At 35.4% G+C, this 22,849-nt stretch overlaps 1 protein-coding gene across 6 annotated transcripts in view; it reads left to right on the forward strand.

Moving 5' to 3' along the window:
- Nucleotides 1-22,849, forward strand: part of neur (E3 ubiquitin-protein ligase neur) — a 132,982-nt gene that overhangs the window by 103,145 nt on the left and 6,988 nt on the right. For 5 of the 6 annotated variants that reach the window (XM_012293150.2, XM_012293151.2, XM_076539191.1 and 2 more), the window contains 2 exons: nt 14,872-15,038; nt 20,599-21,167. In XM_012293150.2, coding sequence (XP_012148540.1) covers nt 14,872-15,038; nt 20,599-21,167 — 736 coding nt within the window. Of the gene's footprint in view, nt 1-13,526; nt 13,972-14,871; nt 15,039-20,598; nt 21,168-22,849 lie in introns of those variants that run through there. The other variant, XM_012293146.2, reaches the window with a different exon arrangement.

Consider the following 22,849-nt stretch of genomic DNA (forward strand, 5'->3'; position numbering starts at 1 on the left):
TATGGAATTATTTTATAAATATTTTATCTATACTGTGGACTTCTATTTTTTTTCCATGACTGCTACAATTTTGAGATAAAAAAATTTATACACAATAATTAAGCAATTTATAATTACTATACAATTTTTACCCTTGATATTTCACTAAATTAAACTTTTTTCAGTACCATCATATTTTTTGTTGTGATATTTTAAGTATCATTATAACTCAATATCTTGATAAAAGAAAACGAATATCGATTACAAACCACCCTTTGAATTTCATAAAAATGTTAACAAATTGGCTCTTCGTGATATGAAGGAATTTGTAAAGTCTTCTCACAATTTCCATTTTCGATCGATATTCCAGAAAATCGGATTCCATAAACTTTATGATAATCCTTCATCCAATATCTTGGGCAAAAATCTGTGTCATCGGTTATCGATTACGAGTTACCCCCATAAATTTCTAAAAAATTTCCATTTTCAGTCGATATTCTGAAAAGAAGACAAAATTGCCTTCAACAAATTGCATCACGAACTACCCTTCAATCTGCAAATTATTGTAAAATTTATAGTCTTGTCAGAACCTAATATAATTGTAATATTTTGCATCATAAAACCACGTTATTGTTTACAATTCACGAGAACCACTCTTAAATTAGGAAATCACTGAGAAGTTCATTATTTTCCTCGAATAAAAAATTAATCTTGCAAAACTTGTCTTTGATCTGCCTTTAAAAATCCAAATTTTCAGTGCAATAGTTTACTGAAAAATAGTATTGTCATTTATCAATCATAAACCACCCTTAAATTACAAAATTATTCAGAATTCTATAATCTTCCAAAAATAAAAAAATGAAACTTGCAAAAATTTTCTTTAATTTCCTTTTAAAAATCCAAATTTTCAATGCAATATTTTACTCAAAAATAGTATTATTATTTATCAATCACAAACCACCCTTAAATTACAAAATTATTCAGAACTCTACAATCTTCAAAAACTAAAAAAAAATGGAACTTGCAAAACTTTTCTTTAATTTTCTAAAAAATAAAATCCTTGATGCAATATTTCATCCTAATAACAATATCACTATCAATCACAAACCACCCTTAAATACAGAATTACTGAAAACTCCACAACCTCCCAAGAATAAAAATAAAAATTTGTCAAATCTTCTAAAAGTCTAAATCCTCGTCCCAATACTTTATTTCCAAAATATCTACCAATCACAAACCTCCATCAGAAAACAACTAAAAAAACTCCTTCCACAGAATCGATTAAACAATCACAAAACCTTTCTCTAACCTCCAATAAAAAATCCCCAAATCTTTCTCTAACCTCCAATAAAAAATCCCCAAATCTTTCTCTAACCTCCAATAAAAAATCCCAAAATCTTCCTCTAACCTCCAATAAAAAATCCCAAAATCTTTCTCTCCAATAAAAAATCCCAACTCCGCTCCAAAAAACCACATCGTTAACAAATCACCCTTCCGAACTCTCCCTTGCCATACGGTGGTAGTTAATCTTGCTGACAGAATGGAAAGCCGTTCGTTGTTTTCTTTTTCCCCGATAGAACACCCCCGCAAACACCTTGACGATCCTGTACGTGCGAAACGCGACAGATGCGTGGTTGAACTCGAAACAGAGGGACTCGGGGGTGGCCACCCCATCGTTTAACTTCGTTAATCCGATTGTTCCTTGGCCAGTCGTGGTGGCCGCGTTAAAAGAGCCGCGATGGGAATATACACTTGTACTGCGGATTCCTTGGGGTCGAAGGGGGTTGAATCCTTAGGGGTAGGTAAACGAGAAATATCTTTGTGCCGCAACATTTGGCGCTGATCGATTTTGTTTGTATTAAAGATTGCTTTGGAATTCACCTAGGGTGAATTATACAGTTTTTAATCGCTTTAGCTCTTTTTAAGCTGAATAAATTTCTGAACTTGTTTGATGAAATTAGGGATTCTTTTAGAAACGACTGGAATAATTTCTTTAGTGGTTCTTTTGAAACGACTGGAGTAATTTCTTTAGAAGATTAAGGTGAGTTTTCACTTTAAGGGTTGATGAATTTTGGACAATTGTATTTTTAATTTGAATTAAGTAATTTCTTTGGAAGATTAAAGTGAGAGTATAGTTTAAGGGTTGATAAATTTTGGACAATTGTATTTTTAATTTGAATCAAGTAATTTCTTTAGAAGATTAAGGTGAGTGTACACTTTAAGGGTTGATAAATTTTGGACAATTGTATTTTTTATTTGGATCAAGTAATTTCTTTAGAAGATTAAGGTGAGTTTTCACTTTAAGGGTTGATGAATTTTGGACAATTGTATTTTTAATTTGAATTAAGTAATTTCTTTAGAAGATTAAGGTGAATCTACACTTTAGGGGTTGATGAATTTTGGACAATTGTATTTTTAATTTGAATCAAGTAATATCTTTAGAAGATTAAGATGAATGTACACTTTAAGGGTTGATAAATTTTGGACAATTGTATTCTTAATTTAAATGTAGTGACTTTAGAAGATTAAAGTGAGTGTGCACTTTAGGGTTTTCTAAATTTTGGACAATTATTCTCTTAATTTGAATAACATTTATTTTTGGGGTTGAAAAATACTCTTTCTGTTTTATCATACAAAACTAACGAACATGACACATGAACATTATCAATAAACATGAATATAATTACAATTATATTTTTACAATTACAAAACTTCAAATTTACAATATTATAATTTAAAAAATTGTTTATTTTACCAACTCATGAATTTACTTTGAAATGTACAAATTTAAAAATTTCTGAAGCAACGTGGTATATTATTAGCTGATAATTACGATTTATTATCAAGTACAGTCGATAAAAAATTGCTGTTCAATCGTGCGAAGCCTCCTGCTATCGTGGAAGAGTATTATCGGATCTATTCGATTCGAGATTACATACATTGATGGCGTATACCAATTTTCTTAGCATTCTTGCGATTCCATCGAGTTCAGAGACCCAAGCTTGCTTCTAATCGTTACGGCATATTTACAGTCGCGTGTGGATGGTAGCTTAATATGTCGATTGTTTATGATCGTGCATCATTTGCACGCGATGTTGTTTCCCTCGTATCTGATTACGCTAATCTGTAATCCTACGGATTTTATCTTTGTGTACGATCGTCTTTTACCAAGCGTTGAAGTCTTTGAGGCGATTAGAAATTTATTTTTCGATCATTTTATTTCTTCCTTGTTCATTTGTAATTTTTTACTTAAAGAGTTCTGGTGTAATTTGATGTACTTTTTCAGATTTTCAAATTTTTAAATTTTTAAATTTTCAAATATTCGAATTTCTAGGTCTACTATTTTCATATTTGAAATTATTTAATTTTATCAATTTTATGAGTTCTTAAATTTCCAAATTGGTAAATTTTCAAGTTCCTACAGGTGCAAATTCCATAATTCTGAAATTTGCTAATTTCCAAATATTTCTCAAACTCCACATATTTTCTAATCCCAAAATTCTCAAACTCCTCAATTTTCCAAATTCCAAAATTCTCAAACACCCAATTTCTCCAAATTCCAAAAGTCTCAAACTCCCCAATTTCTCCAAATCTCAAAATTCTCAAATTCTCCAATTCTCCAAATCCCAAAATTCTCAAATTCCCCAATTCTCCAAATCCCAAAATTCTCAAATTCCCCAATTCTCCAAATCCCCAAATTCTCAAATTCCCCAATTCTCCAAATTCCCCAATTCTCAAATTCCCAACTCTCCAAACCCCAAAATTCTCAAAATAAAAAATTTCCCAAATTCTCCAATTTCTTGCAAATCTACAGCCAGTACATATTACCAACTTTGTATCACAAAAAGACAATAACTTCAATATCATATATAAAATTGCCACCATATATAAAAACATATACATCTTGTAACAAATGTTGTATTTTCCTGCACACATGAATCATCGTGTTCTAAAAATGCACCATTATATCACTGTAAACTATATGCACGGTACTTATTTTCGACCACATCCCTCGGGGGTTGCATTTGGACTTCCTGCTCCTCAACAACCCCGTTTATCTCTCTCCTCTTTCTCTCTCTCTCCCCCGCGTTCTTATTCCCGTTCACCATGTCCGAGAGTACGCGTTATTATTACTCGAACGTGCCACGAGGCTCGCATATTGCCACCTTACGTAACCCACATAGTGTTTGAGGAGTAAGAAAGATATCCTCCGGCTTCAGGATAACTACACTGAGCAAAGTGCGAGAGAGAGAGAGAGACAGAAAGACGCTCACCTTTCGGTGAGTCAGGCAGCGGAACGACCATAGATCTGAAACATAGGGAAAGAGAGAGATAACTGGATTCTCTAGTCGAGGACTAAGTAGCTCGGCAAAGATCACGGCATCGGGCGTGGGAACAAGGCCCCTCCTGGCTCTCTATATACGTGGTGTCCCATTATTTCTTAATCGTTTCAACACCTTTCAACAACGTAACTTTTAGAACATATGCAGGGTATCTGGTTACTGCGTTATATCAGTACTAAAAGTATACAGGGTGTTTCATATTAAGTCATAAGTTTGAAGACATTTTTACACCTTGTGTGTGGCACTCACATGTGTGGCTTCAAACATGTGTATTTGGGTACAGATTTATTTATGTCACGTGATTTATGATGGTAAAACTTGTGTACAGGGTGTTTCATTTAAGATAGCAAGGTCTGTTATTGAATAACATGGTCCCATATTAAATAGCACACATAACTTTGTAATCGTTTTAACATATATGAATGAGTGTAACTTCACATATGTGACTATATACACTGGTTACAGCTTAATTCACATCAGGTAACTTATAGTGGTACAACTTATGTACAGGGTGTTTCATGTAATATATTAAAGTCCCATATTAAATATCACCTATAACTTTGTAATTATTTTAACACATATGAATGACTGTAACTTCACACATGTGACTATGTATACTGGTTGCAGCTTAATTCATATCAGGTGGCTTATAGTGGTAGAATTTGTGTACAGGGTGTTTCATGTAAAATATTAAAGTCCCATATTAAATATCACCTATAACTTTGTAATTATTTTAACACATATGAATAACTGTAACTTCACATATGTGACTATATACATTAGTTATAGTTTCATTCATGTTAGGTGACTATGATAGTAAAACTTGTATACAAGATCCTATATGAAAGGTCCTATACTTGTGTCCTATACGAAAGAACACAGTCCCATCTCAAATACCACAGTCCCATATTAATTAGCACCATATAACTCCATAATCATTTGTACACCTAATGAGAACAACACTGTAACCTCATGTGGATGCAAACACAGTCTTACAATTCTGATCACATCAGGTGTCGATTCATGGTTCTAAAACTTGTGTACAAGGTGTTCCATACAAAACAGTCCCATATCCAACAGTACAGTTCCATAACAATCATCCTATCCGACATAAACGCTGTAATTTCAAACAGCATCATAACTATCAACACAACTGGTTACTCTTTCGTTCCTACAGAGAGGTTATTTATGATAGTAACTTCCCTATGAAATGTTCTATTTTGAACGACAATAATTGTCAAGTGAATCAATAAACGTCAGTTAACTTCTGAAATATACTTTCATCACATGAGTCCTGAATATTTGAACCATTCGATCAAGTTTCATTTGAGATAAAAATTGATATGAATATATAATTTGACTACGTACTCCTGACTCACAATTATCTTCGCCAAGAAGATATTTTTCATTATGAATTTCACTCTGAAGTATACTGTAATTTGAATAATAGTAGACTGTATCGTTTGAATTAATGGACACCCCGTATGTGGGTACCATTACCTCCTCTCGACACACAAGGAACATTACTGGAACTTCCTCGGTGTGGATGCGGCTGCTTAACAGTACCTGGAGTGGCCGATCCAACGTCCTGCTAGTTGAATACGGCACATCCTTCTAACAGCACGCGACCCTAACACGGTTCGTAAAGGAACTCGCATAGCTTCTTCCTTTTTCTTTCATCGTGGAAGAAGCTGGCTAGGTTATGGTTTGTTGATCTTCGCACGCGGTGAAATTGTTTACTCGTGGATTGAGATTGATTGTTGGGAACTCAGGGATTTTTGGGTGAATGGTTAGGAGTTTGATGAACTGGAGATTTAGGGGTTTGGGACATTTGGAATTTGGGGATTTGGGGAGTTTGGAATTTGGGGATTTAGGGATTTGGGGAGCTTAGAATTTGGGGATTTTTGGGATTTGGGGAGTTTGGAATTTGGGGATTTAGGGATTTGGGGACTTTGGAATTTGGGGATTTAGGGATTTGGTGACTTTGGAATTTAGGGATTTAGGGATTTGGGGAGCTTGGAATTTGGGGAGCTTAGAATTTGGGGATTTAGGGATTTGGCAAATTTGAGATTGGGAAATTTGGAATTTGGGAAATTTGGGATTTGGGAAATTTGGGATTTGGGAAATTTGGGATTTGAGAAATTTGGGATTTGGGAAATTTGGGATTTGAGAAATTTGGAATTGGGAAATTTGGGATTTGAGAAATTTGGAATTTGGGAAATTTGGGATTTGAGAAATTTAGAATTTGGCGAATTTGGGATTTGAGAAATTTGGAATTTGTGAAACTTGAGACTAAAAATTTGAGAAATTGCAAATTTGAAAATTTCACTACTAAATCGAAAATGAAATTGCATTCTAACATTCCCCTTTTCATTAATACTCTCACGCACACTTACAGTAATGAACAATAAGTGCAATTTATCAAACACTCCTCTACGAAGTCAATTTCCATCAACGATAGAGTTCACCGACCGACAAGATGTATAAGATACATCAATCAAGCGTAATTTTCTAATTCACAAGATTTTCATAGAAAATACTCAGTAAGTTCACTATAACAGAGGGCCAGAAATAGAGCTTATTGCAGATGAATGGAGCCCTAGCTCGGTCAAGGCTTCGTTTATTTACATCGTGCAAAGGACATCGCGTTCACATCGCGGAGGCGGTCTTGCATTGTTACATTGGCGCCTGACTCCCAATGCAACAAATTACTTTCACTTTGGTACGGTGATAATGCTCGATGTATCGGTGTTTGAGATTCTCACCTGAAAATCACTACAGTTTATCAATTCTGGAGGAAATTCTTTCTTTTTTGGAGAGAAAATTTGGGATTTTTGGAGTTGCTGATTTGGAGTTTTGGGAGTTTTGGATTTTGGGATTGTGGAATTGTAGGATTTTGGAATTTGAGAGGTTAGATTTTGAGATTTTGGGATTGTGGATTATTGGGATTTTTAAATTCTGGGATTTGGGAATTTGGGATTCTGGGATTTTAGGTTTTTGGGATTTGGGTTTTTGGATTTTCGAGGATTTGGGTTTTCGGGTTTTTGGGATTTGGGTTTTTGGGTTTTGGGTTTTGGGTTTTTGAGTTTTTGGAATTTTGGTTTTTGAAATTTGAGATTTTGGGATTTTTGGATTTTTGGATTCGGGTTTTTGGTATTTTGAGATTGGGTTTTTGGAATTTCGGTTTTTGAAATTTGAGATTTTGGGATTTTTGGATTTCAGGATTCGGGTTTTCGGTGTTTTGGGATTTGGGTTTTTCGGTTTTTGGGTTTTTGGGATTTTGGAATTTTAGGATTTTGAAATTGTAGAATTTTGAGATTTGGGTTTTTGAAATTTGAAATTTTGGGATTGTAGAATATTGGGATTTGGGTTTTTGAAATTTGAAATTTTGGGATTGTAGAATATTGGGATTTGGGTTGTTGGATTTTGAGGTTTTAGAATTAAAAAATTTTGGGATGTGGGTTTTAGAATCGCGAAGTTGGAGTTTTAAAATTTTTTAATTTTAGTAATTCAAGGTTTAGGGTTTAGGGTCTTTTAATTTTGGGATGTGGGAATATTTTGATCTAGGGACTTTTCTGGTGAATTTTACAATCTGCAACATCTACAAGAGCCCTAACACACAATTCCAAAAACCCATGTCTCAAAATTAAACAATTTCAGAACTCCAATTCGAGAATCTCCAATAAAAACCCCTTTTTGGAATTTGAAAAATTTTTTGGAGATATCATTGTCAGACTGCGACCTACTTCTAAAAGTAAACAAAGGCTCCGATTTATTCGATCTCAGCACATGTCGCAATTACTAGGACCGAACTCTCATACGTTCGAAGGCGTAGTCGTTCGGTAGCATCAGGTTCTCCTCGATCTTTTCTCGCAGGATCTCTAGCGCGTCAGATGCAAGGATCCACGCTTCGCTGAGAGGGCTACACTTCCGTGCAAATGTGTGTCACGAGTTTCCCACGAGATGAACCTCTGGCGAATGGCAACATAGGCGCGGGTATAGACCAATTACTAGCTTTTGCCTCTCATTCAGTCGCTCGCTCTCTTGCTCGCTCGCGATTTACGCGCACGATCAATCCGCTCGGCAACGCGCTCGCGATTAAAACCGCAACGACGCCTGACACGCTTATTTGCTGCCTCGTAAACATCTTTATGGATGAAAATTTTATTCGACCGGCTATTTTATTTCTTAACGCGTTCGCTGCCAGACTCGACGAGTCTCGTAACTGGGCCGATTTGTTTCTCTCGTTAATTTTATTAATATTGTTGCGAATTATATTTATATTTGGTATCTTTCATTCATGTCACATATTGTTCAACAATATCGATATTATTTTTTATTATATTTTTATTATACATATAATATTATTGTTTATGAAATTATTAATGATATAAATATTATAATTTTTGATATTAGTTAAATGTCAACTTAGTATAAAAATGCTAACTAAATAAACATCATATTATTTAAAAGTAAAATTTGTTTTTTTGACAATTTGTTCAATTTGTTTTTGTGATAGGAAAATATAAAATGACGTTAGGTGGTTGACCCCGAACAAAATACCAGATTAAACGAAATGATTTTCGAAAAAGCCGCGTCACCATCATTACCGCCGCGTTTCCATTAAACGATTCAATTCCGGTGGCGCGTGGCTCGTTCGATTTCACGGAGGAATTATTTCAAGAAGCAAGTCGAAACGTCGTTGTCCTGGAAGAAGTCCTGGCCGATTATCCACGGAGAGGTGCGTTTCCTAGTCACAGCCCGTAATACCGCGATTCACCGTGGGAATCCTTGAAGGTGTACCGTTGCATCTGCTCGTTGTTCCGCCAAACGAACCGTGATTCCATTTAACCCTTGTAATCGTCGCGAGGCGGGCAGGGGTGGTTTCTTTTTGTCATTTCTGAACGGAGAAACTGCTCGGTTTTCCTGCTAGAACCGCGATGGATCCGCTCGAGCGGACAGAAAAAACAAGGCGGACGTGACTCTTACAGCGATACTAAATCGCGGAAGATGGTTATAATAGACACGGTTCAAATTTGAAATATGTCGTTTTAATGGTAGGTGTGTTTTGTCAGGGAAGATTTATGGGATTTTATGGTTTTGTAGTGCGATTCGATTTGGGATGGCTGATAGGAAGAGAGAGGTTTAGTGGAAGGGAATTTTGGGGTATTTGAATTTTGGAATTAGGGAATTCGAGGATTGTGGAAGTTTTTGAATTTGTGATCTTTTGAAGTTTTGGCATTTGGAATTTTGGAATTTGGAGTTCTGAAATTTGGAATGTTGGAATTCTGCCAGGGTTGAAGTTTAGAATTTTGGAATTCTGAAATTTTGGAACTTGGAATTCTAGGACTTGGAATTTTGGAATTCTAGAACTTGGAATTCTGAAATTTTGGGATTCTGCAATTCTGAAATTTTGGAATTCTGGAATTTTGGAGTTCTGGAATTTGGAATTCTGGAACTTGGAATTCTGAAATTCTGGAACTTGGAATTCTGAAATTTTGGAATTCTGGAATTTTAGAGTTCTGGAATTTGGAATTCTGCAATTTTGGAATTCTGGAACTTGGAATTCTGAAATTCTGGAACTTGGAATTTTGGAATTCTAGGACTTGGAATTCTAGAGTTCTGGAACTTGGAATTCTAGAATTCTAAAATTCTAAAATTCTGAAATTTGAAATTTGGAAATTCTGGAACTTGGAATTCTGCAATTCTGAAATTTTGGAGTTCTGGAATTTGGAATTCTGAAATTCTGGAACTTGGAATTCTGAAATTTTGGAATTCTGGAATTTTGGAGTTCTGGAATTTGGAATTCTGCAATTTTGGAATTCTGGAACTTGGAATTCTGAAATTCTGGAACTTGGAATTTTGGAATTCTAGGACTTGGAATTCTAGAGTTCTGGAACTTGGAATTCTAAAATTCTGAAATTTGAAATTTGGAAATTCTGGAACTTGGAATTCTGGAATTCTGAAATTTTGGGATTCTGCAATTCTGAAATTCTGGAACTTGGAATTCTGAAATTTTGGAATTCTGGAATTCTGGAGTTATGGAATTTGGAATTCTGGAACTTGGAATTCTGAAATTCTGGAACTTGGAATTTTGGAATTCTAGGACTTGGAATCCTGGAATTCTAGGACTTGGAATTCTGGAGTTTTGGAACTTGGAATTCTAGAATTCTAAAATTCTGGAACTTGAAATTTTGAAATTCTAGAACTTGGAATTCTGGAATTCTTGAGTTTTCAAATTTTGAAACTTGGAATTTTTTAATTTTTAAATTCTGGAATTCTTTTTCCATTTTGAAACCCTGCAATTTTTTAAATTTTGCGATTTTAGAATTATGATAATTTGCAGATTTTAATATTTCGAAAGATTGAATCTATTAAATTTTGTAAAAAAATACAATGAATGTAATTATCTATTCACTTAGGAACTTATCTAGCTATGTACATAACTTGACTAATAACATCTCCAGCATTTTCGTAGCAACTTATCAGACAATTTGTCTACCAGCTTATATAGCAATTTATGTAGAAATTTACCTAGCAAGTCTAGAAACTTGCTTCACAACTTACTTCATCTAAACACGTCTTTTTATGAGTGTATCAGATGTGACCGCTTCGTTGCTCTTACATTCATGACAAACTGTACTTTATCTACTCCACTATGAGCAATCACTCTGATACTTCCAAGTAACATCTTTCCATCTGTGCACGATACATTTTCAAAACTATATTTATAATATAAGTATAAGTACTTCAACACATAAATCCTTTCTTGTTAATATTTCATCCGTAAAACATTTCAATTCTGCAACTTTGTAACACCGAATCAAACCTCTGCACGATCCTCCAATTACGCGCCATAACTTACCGAAAACCGGGACTTGAACCGCGTACTCGACATCAAAGCACCCAATTACCAAGGTTGTTTCTCAATCCCTCTGATCGCAAAAAGCGTCGAAGAAAGGCAAACTCTGTCATAAAAAAGAAGTATCATCGAACAGATCCATCAGCATTGTACTCGAAAAGCTGAAGATGCACGCGATCGACGATTCTCATCGAGTCGTGGAAAAATGGCGTGGTTAACGGTAACGCGAGGCACGGAAAAACGAAAACGTTCGAGACGGGGTGACGAACGAATTAGAAATTACAATTACAGTCGACTGGTTCATAACACGCGCCATAGCCAGACCGTGAGAAAATTGTCGTTCATTCGAATTTTTGCTGGAGATCCGTAGATCGTGACTGTCTTGACTGATCGGACCTCGTTTTCGGTTCGTTAGCGGATTAATCGTAGCTGGAATTAATTCCGACCTGTTGCAACTTTTTGCTACGGTTGTTGGCATTTTTATTCGCTCCCTGGTGATCCGGCGCTTATGAGTTAGGGGAGTATGAGGAAATTCTGGTTGGTTTTATAAAGTGTAATGTTTGAAATTTTGCTGTCTTTATTTTATGATTCATATGAATTGTTAGTGCAGATTTAATTTCAGCAAATTTTGCGAAAATATTTCTTGGTATACTTTTTTGCTACTAGTACGTGAAGGATTAATTAATAATTCTTCTTTGAATTTTTAGTAATTCATATTTTTAGATTTTTAAGTTTGCAGATGTTGAAACTCACGAATTTCCAAATTTTGAGATTCTTAAATGATTTTGCAAGTTTATCGATTTTGGGATATGATAATTTTCATATCTCCTAAATTTCAAAATCCATAAATCTGAAAATTCTCCAAAACTCAAGTTTTTAAATCCATAGATCTCAAATTCCACAAATCCTTAAGTTCCCAAATTCCCAAATCCCTAGATTCCACAAATCTTGGAATCTCCAAATTCAAAAATTCCCTAGTTCCCAAATCTCCTAGTCCCCAAATTCCCTAGTCTCAAAATTCGCTAGTTCCAAAATTCCGAAGTTCCAAAATTCCTAAGACCCAAAATCCCCTAGTCCCAAAATTCCGAAGTTCCAAAATTCCCTAGTCCCGAAATTTCCTAGTTCCAAAATTCCTTAGTCCCAAAATTCCGAAGTTCCAAAATTCCCTAGTCTCAAAATTTCCTAATTCCAAAATTCCCTAGTCCCAAAATTCCCTAATTCCAAAATTCCCTAATTCCAAAATTCCCTAGTCCCAAATTTCACAAGTTCCAAAATTCCCTAGTTCAAAAAATCCCTAGTCCCAAAATTCACTAGTTCCAAAATTCCCTAGTACCAAAATTCCCAAAACCCCAAAATTCCCTAGTTTAAAAATTCCGCAGCCCCCAAATTTCCAAATCTATACATTCCCAAGTCTCCAATTCCAAAGTCCCCAAATTCCCAAAATCCCAATTAACCAAATCCACACATTTCCAAATTCCCAAATCACCAAATTAAAAATTTCCAATTCGCAAATCACCAAATTAAAAATTTCCAATTCCCAAATCACCAAATTAAAAATTTCCAATTCCCAAGTCACCAAATTTAAAATTTCCAATTCCCAAATTACCAAATTAAAAATTTGCAATTCCCAAAATTCCCAAATTTCCACCTCCTAAATTACAAATCTTTATAAACGCACTAGTCCCCATTTTGCCTTAAATCCCAAAGAATGCGACTTTACCGGAAGTATCCAAAAGCGTGTGTAAATCCGTTCTCCTTTACCGCGCGAAAGGACGTACCGTAAAAATGTGCACGCGTACGCAATGCTGCCAACGGCACAAAGGAAGAAGAAAGACCGACAGAAGCCTACGAAAGTCAAAGAAGAGGATCAACTTCGTTTCGCTTCCTGTTCGTTGGCCATTGTCGGTAGCGGTTTTCGGCACGCATCCGCTCGCGGAGAAAGCGTATCGCTTCGGGCCGATGCGCCTTCTGTCGAGGCCGCTTCCGCCAGCGAACGTGTGGTTTCCGGTGCGTGGCGCACGTATGTACGTTATCGACCGCGATACCAACTCGCCGTGTTCCTCTATCGATACTCAGTTGGAATTGGACTGTTGCTCGTGTCGGTTGTGTTTCTACGATCCCGCCTTTTTTCTTTGTTATTACATTCTTATACGAGTTTTATATCTTGGAGTTTAATTGTTCGATGTAATACCAAGGGCCAAGGTTTTTTTACCGTGGTACCAAGGTTTTTTACCGTGTTTGGTTATTTTATTTTTTTAGTTCGGTGGTATTATTGCGTTTGGTACCAATTTGAGGATTTTAATTGTGATTGGTGTTTCGGTATTTTATAAATTTTGAAGTTTATACATTTTTGGGTCTGTCAGAATTGATAGACGTTCTGACATATCCCTAGATTTCTGAATTCCCAGATTCCTAGATTTCTATCTATTTAAACCTTGATATCCTTACATCATCAGATCTTGACATACCTAGATTCCTAAATCTCTTCTTCTCTAAACTAGTACAAAGTGAATAAGCACTCTTCTTTATCTCATAAAAAATCACAAAATTTCAATTTAACAAAAGATTCAGTGAACAAGTGATAGTTCGAATTCGTGATTTGTCAAAAATTAACAAAGTGTCGCAGTAAAATTTTCTATGAATCACCGAAAATGGCGGCATTTCCAGTGACCGCCTGGGAATATCCTAGACGTGGCCTGGGAATATCCTGGCAGTGTTCCCGCATTCCAGATCGACGAGTCGAAGTTATGAAATACCGAAGTGGAAACGCTCGAGCTGCCACGAGAGGTGGTTTTGCATTTCAGTTTCTCGATCGAATTCCATCTTTCGTCTTGCTCCGTCCAATCGCGCGCACCTCCTTCGCCTATCTTTTGTTTCGCTCGAAGAACCACGATACGCGCCGACGAAAAGTACATTTTCTTTTCATAATTCGGTCCCTTCGGGTTTACGGTGAAAGTCGGTGCTTTAATTGTATATTTCCGGGGAAAATTGCGTAATTTGATTTAAACGATGCCTTCTGAACCGATTGACCTGGGTTCCTTTCGGTTCTTGGAATTAGACCGTGGATCTCCTTGAAACGAAACTCCTTTCTTTTTTCGTGGTTCCATTCGAGATTTTCGAGATACCATGACGCTGCTGTTTGAGGAAAGATTGAGTCCTAATGAGATTCAAGGATTTTATATGCATTTATTTGTTGCTGGACTTTTGGCTGATATATTTACGGGATGAGGAAATAAGCGAATGATATTTTAGTTAGATTTTAATTTTATAGCTTTAAGGAAGTTTAATACGACTTTTCATGCTAATGAATTTAAATTTTATGCTGGAGAAATTATACTTTATTGAAATAAATACTGGGTACCTACATTTGTAATTAATTCATTAATACTGTCATCGCAGAACATAAGGTGTTATTAATGTTGTATTGATTAAACACAGGATACCTGATGCATCTGTAATTAATTAATTAATTTATAACTGTAATCGTAGAACATACACTTATTTATGTTGTACTGATTAAATATAAGATACCTGCTTAATGTATAATTGTGTTGACGAAACATATGGCTCTTTCTTCTCGCATTCAATTTTAATTTTCCTCTCTTAAGAAGCTATTACTCAAAAATAAATAAAACAGAAAAATTCATCAAAAAATTAATTTGAACGTTTTAAATTTTGTTGTTGCAGCACCCAGATCATCCAGTGCAGGCACAAACAATCTCCCACCATTAACATTTCACCAGGTTCATGGTGAAAATATCAGACTTTGCAATGGCGGGACCATCGCCAGAAGATACGAGAGCTTCTGCAGGGGTATCACGTTCAGTGCCAGGCCTGTACGAGTCGGTGAAAAGGTAAATTAATTAATTAACACGTTCGCTATCAAACACTCGTTTGACACCTTCATGCTGTACCTGTCACATCTTAAATCCCTAGATTTCCAAATTTTGAGATTCGAATATTTAGACTTGCAAATATCTAGACTTTCAAATCCCTAGATTTTGAAATTTCTAGACAGAAATCCCTACAATTAAAAATCACTAGATCCCCAATTCCCTAGATTCACAAATCATTCGATTAAAAAGTTCCTAGATAAAAATCCTTTATTCGTAATTCCATAAATTCCCTAGAGTTCCAAATTCTTAACTCTCGAGATTTCCAAGTTTCTAGATTTAAAAATCCCTAGATTCGTAAGTCCCTAGATTCCAAAGTTCCTAGGCTCTCAAATCCCTAGATTTAAAAATCCCTAGATTCGTGATTTCCTAGATTCCCAATTTCCAAGGTTTTCAAATCCCTAGATTCCCAAATTCCAACGTTCTCAAATCCCTAGATTCCCTAATCTCTAGATTTAAAAATACCTAAATTGAAATTCCCTAGATTCCCAAATTCCAAGTTTCTCAAATCCCTAGATTCCCAAATTCCAAGTTTCTCAAATCCCTACATTCCCAAATTTCAAGTTTCTCAAATCTCTAGATTCCCAAATTTCAAGGTTTTCAAATCCCTAGATATCCAAATTCCAAGATTCTCAAATCTCCAGATTCCCAAATTCCAAGTTTCTCAAATCCCTAGATTCCCAAATTCCAAGTTTCTCAAATCCCTACATTCCCAAATTCCAAGTTTCTCAAATCTCTAGATTCCCAAATTCCAAGATTCTCAAATCCCCAGATTCCCTAATCTCTACATTTAAAAATACCTAAATTGAAATTCCCTAGATTCCCAAATTCCAAGTTTCTCAAATTCCTAGATTCCTAAATTTCAAGGTTTTCAAATCCCTAGATACCCAAATTCCAAGATTCTCAAATCTCTAGATTCCCAAATTCCAAGATTCTCAAATCCCCAGATTCCCTAATCTCTACATTTAAAAATACCTAGATTGAAATTCCCTAGATTCCCAAATTCCAAGTTTTTCAAATTCCTAGATTCCTAAATTTCAAGGTTTTCAAATCCCTAGATACCCAAATTCCAAGATTCTCAAATCTCTAGATTCCCAAATTCCAAGATTCTCAAATCCCCAGATTCCCTAATCTCTACATTTAAAAATACCTAGATTGAAATTCCCTAGATTCCCAAATTCCAAGTTTTTCAAATTCCTAAACCCCGAAATTCCTAGATTTCCAAATCCCCATATCTCTATGTTAGATATCTATATGATACGACTTATCCCTAGATCCTTAAATCCCTATATCCCCATATCGTCAGTTCTTCAGATTCGCATATCCACAACTTCTAAAATCCCCAATATCAGGGAATTCTATATTCATCTCCAGACATTCGAGCACTCAAAAATTCCTATAAGCGAATGGGATGTCTGGTACGTCGTCTGTTGCGATAGTTTCCCTAGGGAAGGCTGTTTACCGTAGAAAGGAGAGCAACACGAACACGCATTCTGTTCGTTGTAAATATGGACGATTCCCGTGCTTGATGATTGGAGAACGCTAAACCGTCTGCCCACGTGAAATAGCTGGGCCTCTTCAGGGTCGTTGGAGAACCCGGCTAGAGAGCTCGATAGACGCGGAAAATGCAAATGACGATCCGTCAAGCGGAACAACAGTCACCCGATTCTCACAATTAACCGCCGTTCTGCCGTATACGATTTACGGGTCGACGAGGAAAACACTCGACGGGAAAACGGGGCTTTTTTCCTACGCTTCGAACGGGAAAGAAAAAATACGATTAATTATCTTTCCGACGAGAACCTGTCGCGAATGCGCGCGTTTCCCTGAACGGTGTCTATGTGTGGCCATTTTGTTTGATTTGGAGATTGAACTCTTTTGTCGATATACTTGGGAAAATGGAAAAGTGCTTGCTATTTGTAATAGCCTTTGTGATGGGATTTTTGTTATAATGATTTGGAAAAAGAGTAAAACCAATCATTGAGTTTATGGATTTAATTAGTATTTGATGAAGGTGAATTTTGTTTGAATTGTAATTTTTTGAGTTTTAATAGGTCGATGAATTTTGAAAACCACACAAGTTATTAAGGTTCTTTTATGACATTTTTTAATTCTTTTTTTTAAATACAATTTTACAGTGTAATTTTTATTACATATAATTAATGATATTTGAAATGTTTGAAATACAATGATAAATTAATTCATAAGGTTTAAAGCGTAGGATTCACGAGGTCGTTAACGGAGTAAAATCTTGAAGAATTAGTCAATTTATTTCGTATAAACTTCAGCTAACAAACTTCAGATAACACACTCATTTAATACTCGTTTATCGATCACGACTGAATATAAATTGGTAATACTCAGTCTCTTAATAAATTTCACTCGAGATTCGAAAGTTGCGTAGGTGTTGATAATTATGACTTCAAAACATACATCCGTTCTTTTCTCTATAAAGCGACGATTCGTAGATATTTTAAGGCTTTGATTGTAAGTTTGTAAGTCGTTAAGAACGTTTGTGCGGAAATTTACAAATTATTCAATTTTTGTATAAATTTACAGAATAACTCAGAAAATTTCTTCGTGAATTTTAAGAAATAATTCACGAAATTTTTATGTGAACTTTAAGAAATAATTCAAGAAATTTTTATGTGAACTTTGCAAAGAATTGAAGAAATTTTTGTGTGAATTTTGCAAATAACTCAAAAAATTTTTATTCGAACTTTGCAAAGAATTCAAAAAATTTCTTTGTGAACTTTAAGAAATAATTCGAAAAATTTTCACGTGAACTTTGCAAATAATTCAAGCAATAAATAATTTGCAAATAATTCCACAAAGTTTCTGTACAAATTTACAAATAATATTCTGATGAAAATTTACAAATAATCCAAGAAATGCCCGTAATTAACAAATAATCAGATTCGTAAATTTACAAATAATCCTTGCACGAGTTAATAAATAATTAAATTTCTATCTTTGATTCTTTAAGGAGATATTCAGGATAAGAATACAGGTAAAAGAAGTCGGGATTTCGTAATCGTTCCTCCCGTTAACTATCGTCTTTGAGATTTTTGTCACGTTCAATTTCGTGACGTAACGTGGCCGAACTTGGTAGCGAACTCGGTTTTTCAAGTCTCATCGAATCGACTAAATATCGCGATTAATCCTTCGTTATTTATTTTACAATCTCTTCTACAATGTTCAATAGTCAAGGTCACAATAACAAAACCCATAATATTCATCATTTCTTTGTCATATTTTATTCTTTGTTAAATTTCTGATTCAATCAACATGAAAATTCTACAAATTCTGACTCACAAAGTTGTATTCAAAATTTGTGTTTAACTTGTAAAAATTTTCATTTTAATTTTTACTTATTTGTTTCATACTTCATCTTATTATAAATACATCACATTTCTAATACATAAATAAATTTATAATAAATAGATTTATGTATAAATACATCACATTTCTAATACATAAATAAATTTATAATAAATAGATTTATTAAAGATTGTTAAGTTTAACAATGTTCTTTATGAAAGATTGTTAATTTGTGACACAAGTAGATTATAGAAATTGTTAAACTTTATTTTTGAAATAAACAAAAATGTAAAATTGTAGGGACATTTTTTTTATATGTGTTGTTAATGAATATTGACAGTTTCATGTAGTTTAGTTTCCTCGATAGCCAGCTCATATAATATTCAAAAGGATTGCAAATTGCTGTTACTTAATCGCGTTTTGTTCGGAGAGTGTAGCATAGACTCTGACAAGGTTAAACAGGAGAAAATGTGTATTGAGTGTTTTGCAACACCTGTGACAAAGGTAACAAATTTATTCTCAAGTCGACAGTAAAGAACGATGTTTCTCACAGAAATCGACATAAAAAATCAATTGAAATGCTGACAAAAAATAGGTGTTGATAAAATCATATAAATAAATCATCAGTAGCAAAAAATGATATTACTACCAAATAGAATTAATTGAAATGTAAAGAATCAAAAAGCAATATAAAATTTAACTATTGATAATAAATAAACACCTTGACAAAATCATATTGAATTGAATTAGTAATAATGAAGAACTTTAAGTACATTTTTAAAGAAAGTACAATAAATTTAAAATCCATGTCATCGGAATCCTAAAAACTCATGGTTTCCGATACTCAGGTAGTTATGGCCTACTAAAATAATTCCGATGGTCAATTAATTTGTGGGTCACAAACCTTTTTATGAAAGAGATAATACAGTGTTTTGGGTCCTTTATGAACTCTTTAATAGATTGTCAAGTTTTTAATTAATATTAATTTTTGACTCTTAATTGTTCATTTGTTTAATTAATTCGGAAGGTACAGGAATTAAACAATTTTAGGGTAGTTCAAAAATTTTGAGATCTCAAGGTTACAGTGTGAAGTCCCAAAATATCAAAGATTGGAAGTTGCAAGGCACAAAGATATAAAAATTCCTAAATTGTCAAGTCCAGAAATGCTAACCTAACCTAACATCCTAGGACTGCAAGGTCCTGAAAGTCTTGAGTCGCAAAGTTTCCAAATTGCTAGGTCTCAAAATACCAAAATTATAATGTATCAAAATCCCAAAATTACATGATCCTTAAATGCCAACATCAAGGTTGCCATATTGCCAAGATTGCAAGTTCCCCAACTTCCACAATTTGCAAAGTTCCAAAACTCTTAAGTTACAATCTCCCAAAATTGCCAACATCATAGGGTTGCAAGGTCCTAAAATTCCAAAACACCCAAAGTCCCAAAGTTCCAAAGTTTTTAGGTCCCAAAGTCCCAAAATTGCAATGTCCCAAACTCCCAAAAGTCCCAAAGGTGCAAGGTTCCAAACTCCAGAAAATCCATGCACCCAAGATCTCCCAAAGTCCCAAAGTTTTGAGGTCCCAAAGTCACAAAATTGCAATGTCCCAAACTTCCAAAAGTCCCAAAGGTGCAAGGTTCCAAACTTCAGAAAATCCATGCACCCAAGATCTCCCAAAGTCCCAAAGGTGCAAGGTCTCAAACTCCAGAAAATCCATGCACCCAAGATCCCCCAAAGTCCCAAAGTTCCAAAGCTTGCAGATCCCAAAGTCACAAAATTGCAATGTCCAAACTTCCAAAAGTCCCAAAGATGCAAGATCCCAAACTCCCAAAAATCCCAAAGATGCAAGATCCCAAATTCCAAAAAATCCATGCACTCAAGATCCCCCAAAGTCCCAAAGTTCCAAAGCTTGCAGATCCCAAAGTCACAAAATTGCAATGTTCAAACTCCCAAAAGTCCCAAAGATGCAAGGTCCCAAACTCTCAAAAAGTCCCAAAGATGCAAGATCAAAACCTAGAAAATCCATGCACCCAAGATCCCACACTCACCTCCTTATCCCACTCATCCCCAGAATTCCAAAATGTCCTCTCAAAGCCTCGAAATTAAGTCCACAAATCACCCACCAGTCCAAAAGCACACACACAATTCGAATCACATACCAAAAGCAACGAAACTAACAAACCTCTTCCACATCGTTTCAGGTATGCGTCAAGTTCCTCGAGATCTCCAACAACTGGAGCGGCGTGATACGCTTCGGTTTCACCAGCAACGACCCGATCAACCTCCGCAACGGTTTGCCAAGGTATGCCTGTCCGGATCTGACGAACAAACCCGGTTACTGGGCGAAGGCCATGGCCGAGAGGCTCGCCGAAAGGGACACGGTGCTCTTCTACTATGTCACCTCGGCGGGCGACGTTCATTTCGGTGTGAACGGCGAGGAAAAAGGCGTATTCTTCAGCGGCGTCGAAACCCGTGGCCCTTTGTGGGCTATCATCGACGTGTACGGTAACAGCACCGCGATCGAGTTCGTCGATCCCAACAGGCAACACTTCAACAACATCAGGAGAGGCGCCGAGCATAGCAACGAGGACAATGCACAACACAGCAGGCACTCGGCCATGGACGATGCGAGCAACGCGAGCAGGGACGTCGAAAGGATCATCGTTCCGTCCATGCAGAGCATGTCGATCCATCATGAGCCTGACGTAGAGCTGCCTGGACTCAGGTTTCAGCCTGCCGGTGTCATCTTCACGCCGTTACCCTTTCATCCGTGAGTGTCCGGATTGATCTTTTGTCTCGTAATCCTTCGATGTAGACTGCAGTGTACTGTGCTTTCGAAATTACCGGACATGGCGTTTTCACTTTAAAGTTTATGTTAGGTTAATTATGTAGGTATCCTACATTTAGGTAGAATACATCAAGGTTGATTTCATTTAGGTGTGAGCTATCCTTGGTTCATTTAGATAGGATACATCAAGGTTGATTTCATTTAGGTGTGAACTATCTTTGGTTCATTTAGATAGAATACATCAAGGTTGATTTCATTTAAATGTGAGCTATCTTTGGTTCATTTAAGATATATCTAGGTAAGATTCATTTGACTTGGGTCCATTTAGGGACCTAGTAGGTTGGGTTTAATATAAGTTAGATACATTTGGGTTAAGAGTTTTTGAATAGTTTTAGTTGGTTCCACATTACATCCATATGATTTGGATTCATCCAGATTTAATTCATTTAGGATAAGATCATTTGGGACTATCTAGATTAGGACCATGTAGGCATGGTCCATCTAGGTGAGTCTATGTTTGCATCTACTTAGAGGTCATCTTGTTTGGGTTCCTTTAGGTGGAGATTGGATCTATCAAGATTTGGTTGCGTCGAGATTGGACCTAGTAGGATTAGATCCATCAAGGTTAAGTTCATCAAGATTTGCATCTAGGTTGGAAATTTAACAAGATTTGAAAATTTGGAAACTATCAAAATCCGAAGGCTTGGAAATGTGAAAAATATTAAGGACCTGAAGATTTCAAAATTTATGAAGAATTTGGATTTGTGACCGTTTGTATTGGGTTAGGTTAGTTGCATAGGGCGACTAAGTTCCTAGATATCATCTTAAGTCTATTTAGGTTCTTCTGACACTTCTACGTTCTCAAGTTCGTTTCATGTTCATCATGATTTCTCTCTAGATTCTTCATAAATAGGTTTTTCTCTCTGGTTCTTCATAAATTCTTCATAAATACTGTACTTCCCCTGAGTCTGTTTCCCTAAAATCAATTAGTCATACATTTTTTTATTAACTTTGTATCTTGAGGAAAAAGATGGATATCCGTAACATGATGCGTCAATATCCAATGACTCAGTGTTAACAAAAAAATTCGATAAAATGTCAATGTATGCATAAGCGTCGTCATTTTTCCTCCTTCGATAAATATCCATTAAGAGTTTACTTATCAAACAAAAAGTCCGTAATATTTCAAACAAAAGTTTGGAAGAAGTTCTGTATTTCTGTGTATTGTATCGAAAACCTTTCTTTATTCGCATCATAGAAAGTATGTTTGTTCAGAGAATGTACAGTATTGAAATGGAAGGTCTTGCTATCGATTCGTTTGTTGCCACGGTGTACAGTTAGGATCGTCTTCCGGTGGTATTTGTTCCCTAACTCGTGTCGATTTCCATCACGCGTCAAGTTCGTTCTGTGTGGCCTTGCTGGGATTGAATACTAATGAGGTTGCTTTAGTCTGTTCGCCATATCTCAAGTCGAAATCATCCACAATTCGCCTCTTATTTGTACAACCAATTGTTCCATTTCGCGTGCATTTCAATTATCAAATCAACACTACAATCTTAGATCATATTTTTAATTCACATATCAGTTAATATTCTCAGACCCAGTCATGTAATATTACACACGTTACAGTTTGCTTCCTGTTAGAAAGCATATTTTAATATTTA

Source organism: Megachile rotundata, chromosome 13 (assembly GCF_050947335.1).
Source record: "Megachile rotundata isolate GNS110a chromosome 13, iyMegRotu1, whole genome shotgun sequence".
NCBI classification, from domain to species: Eukaryota; Metazoa; Arthropoda; class Insecta; order Hymenoptera; family Megachilidae; genus Megachile; species Megachile rotundata.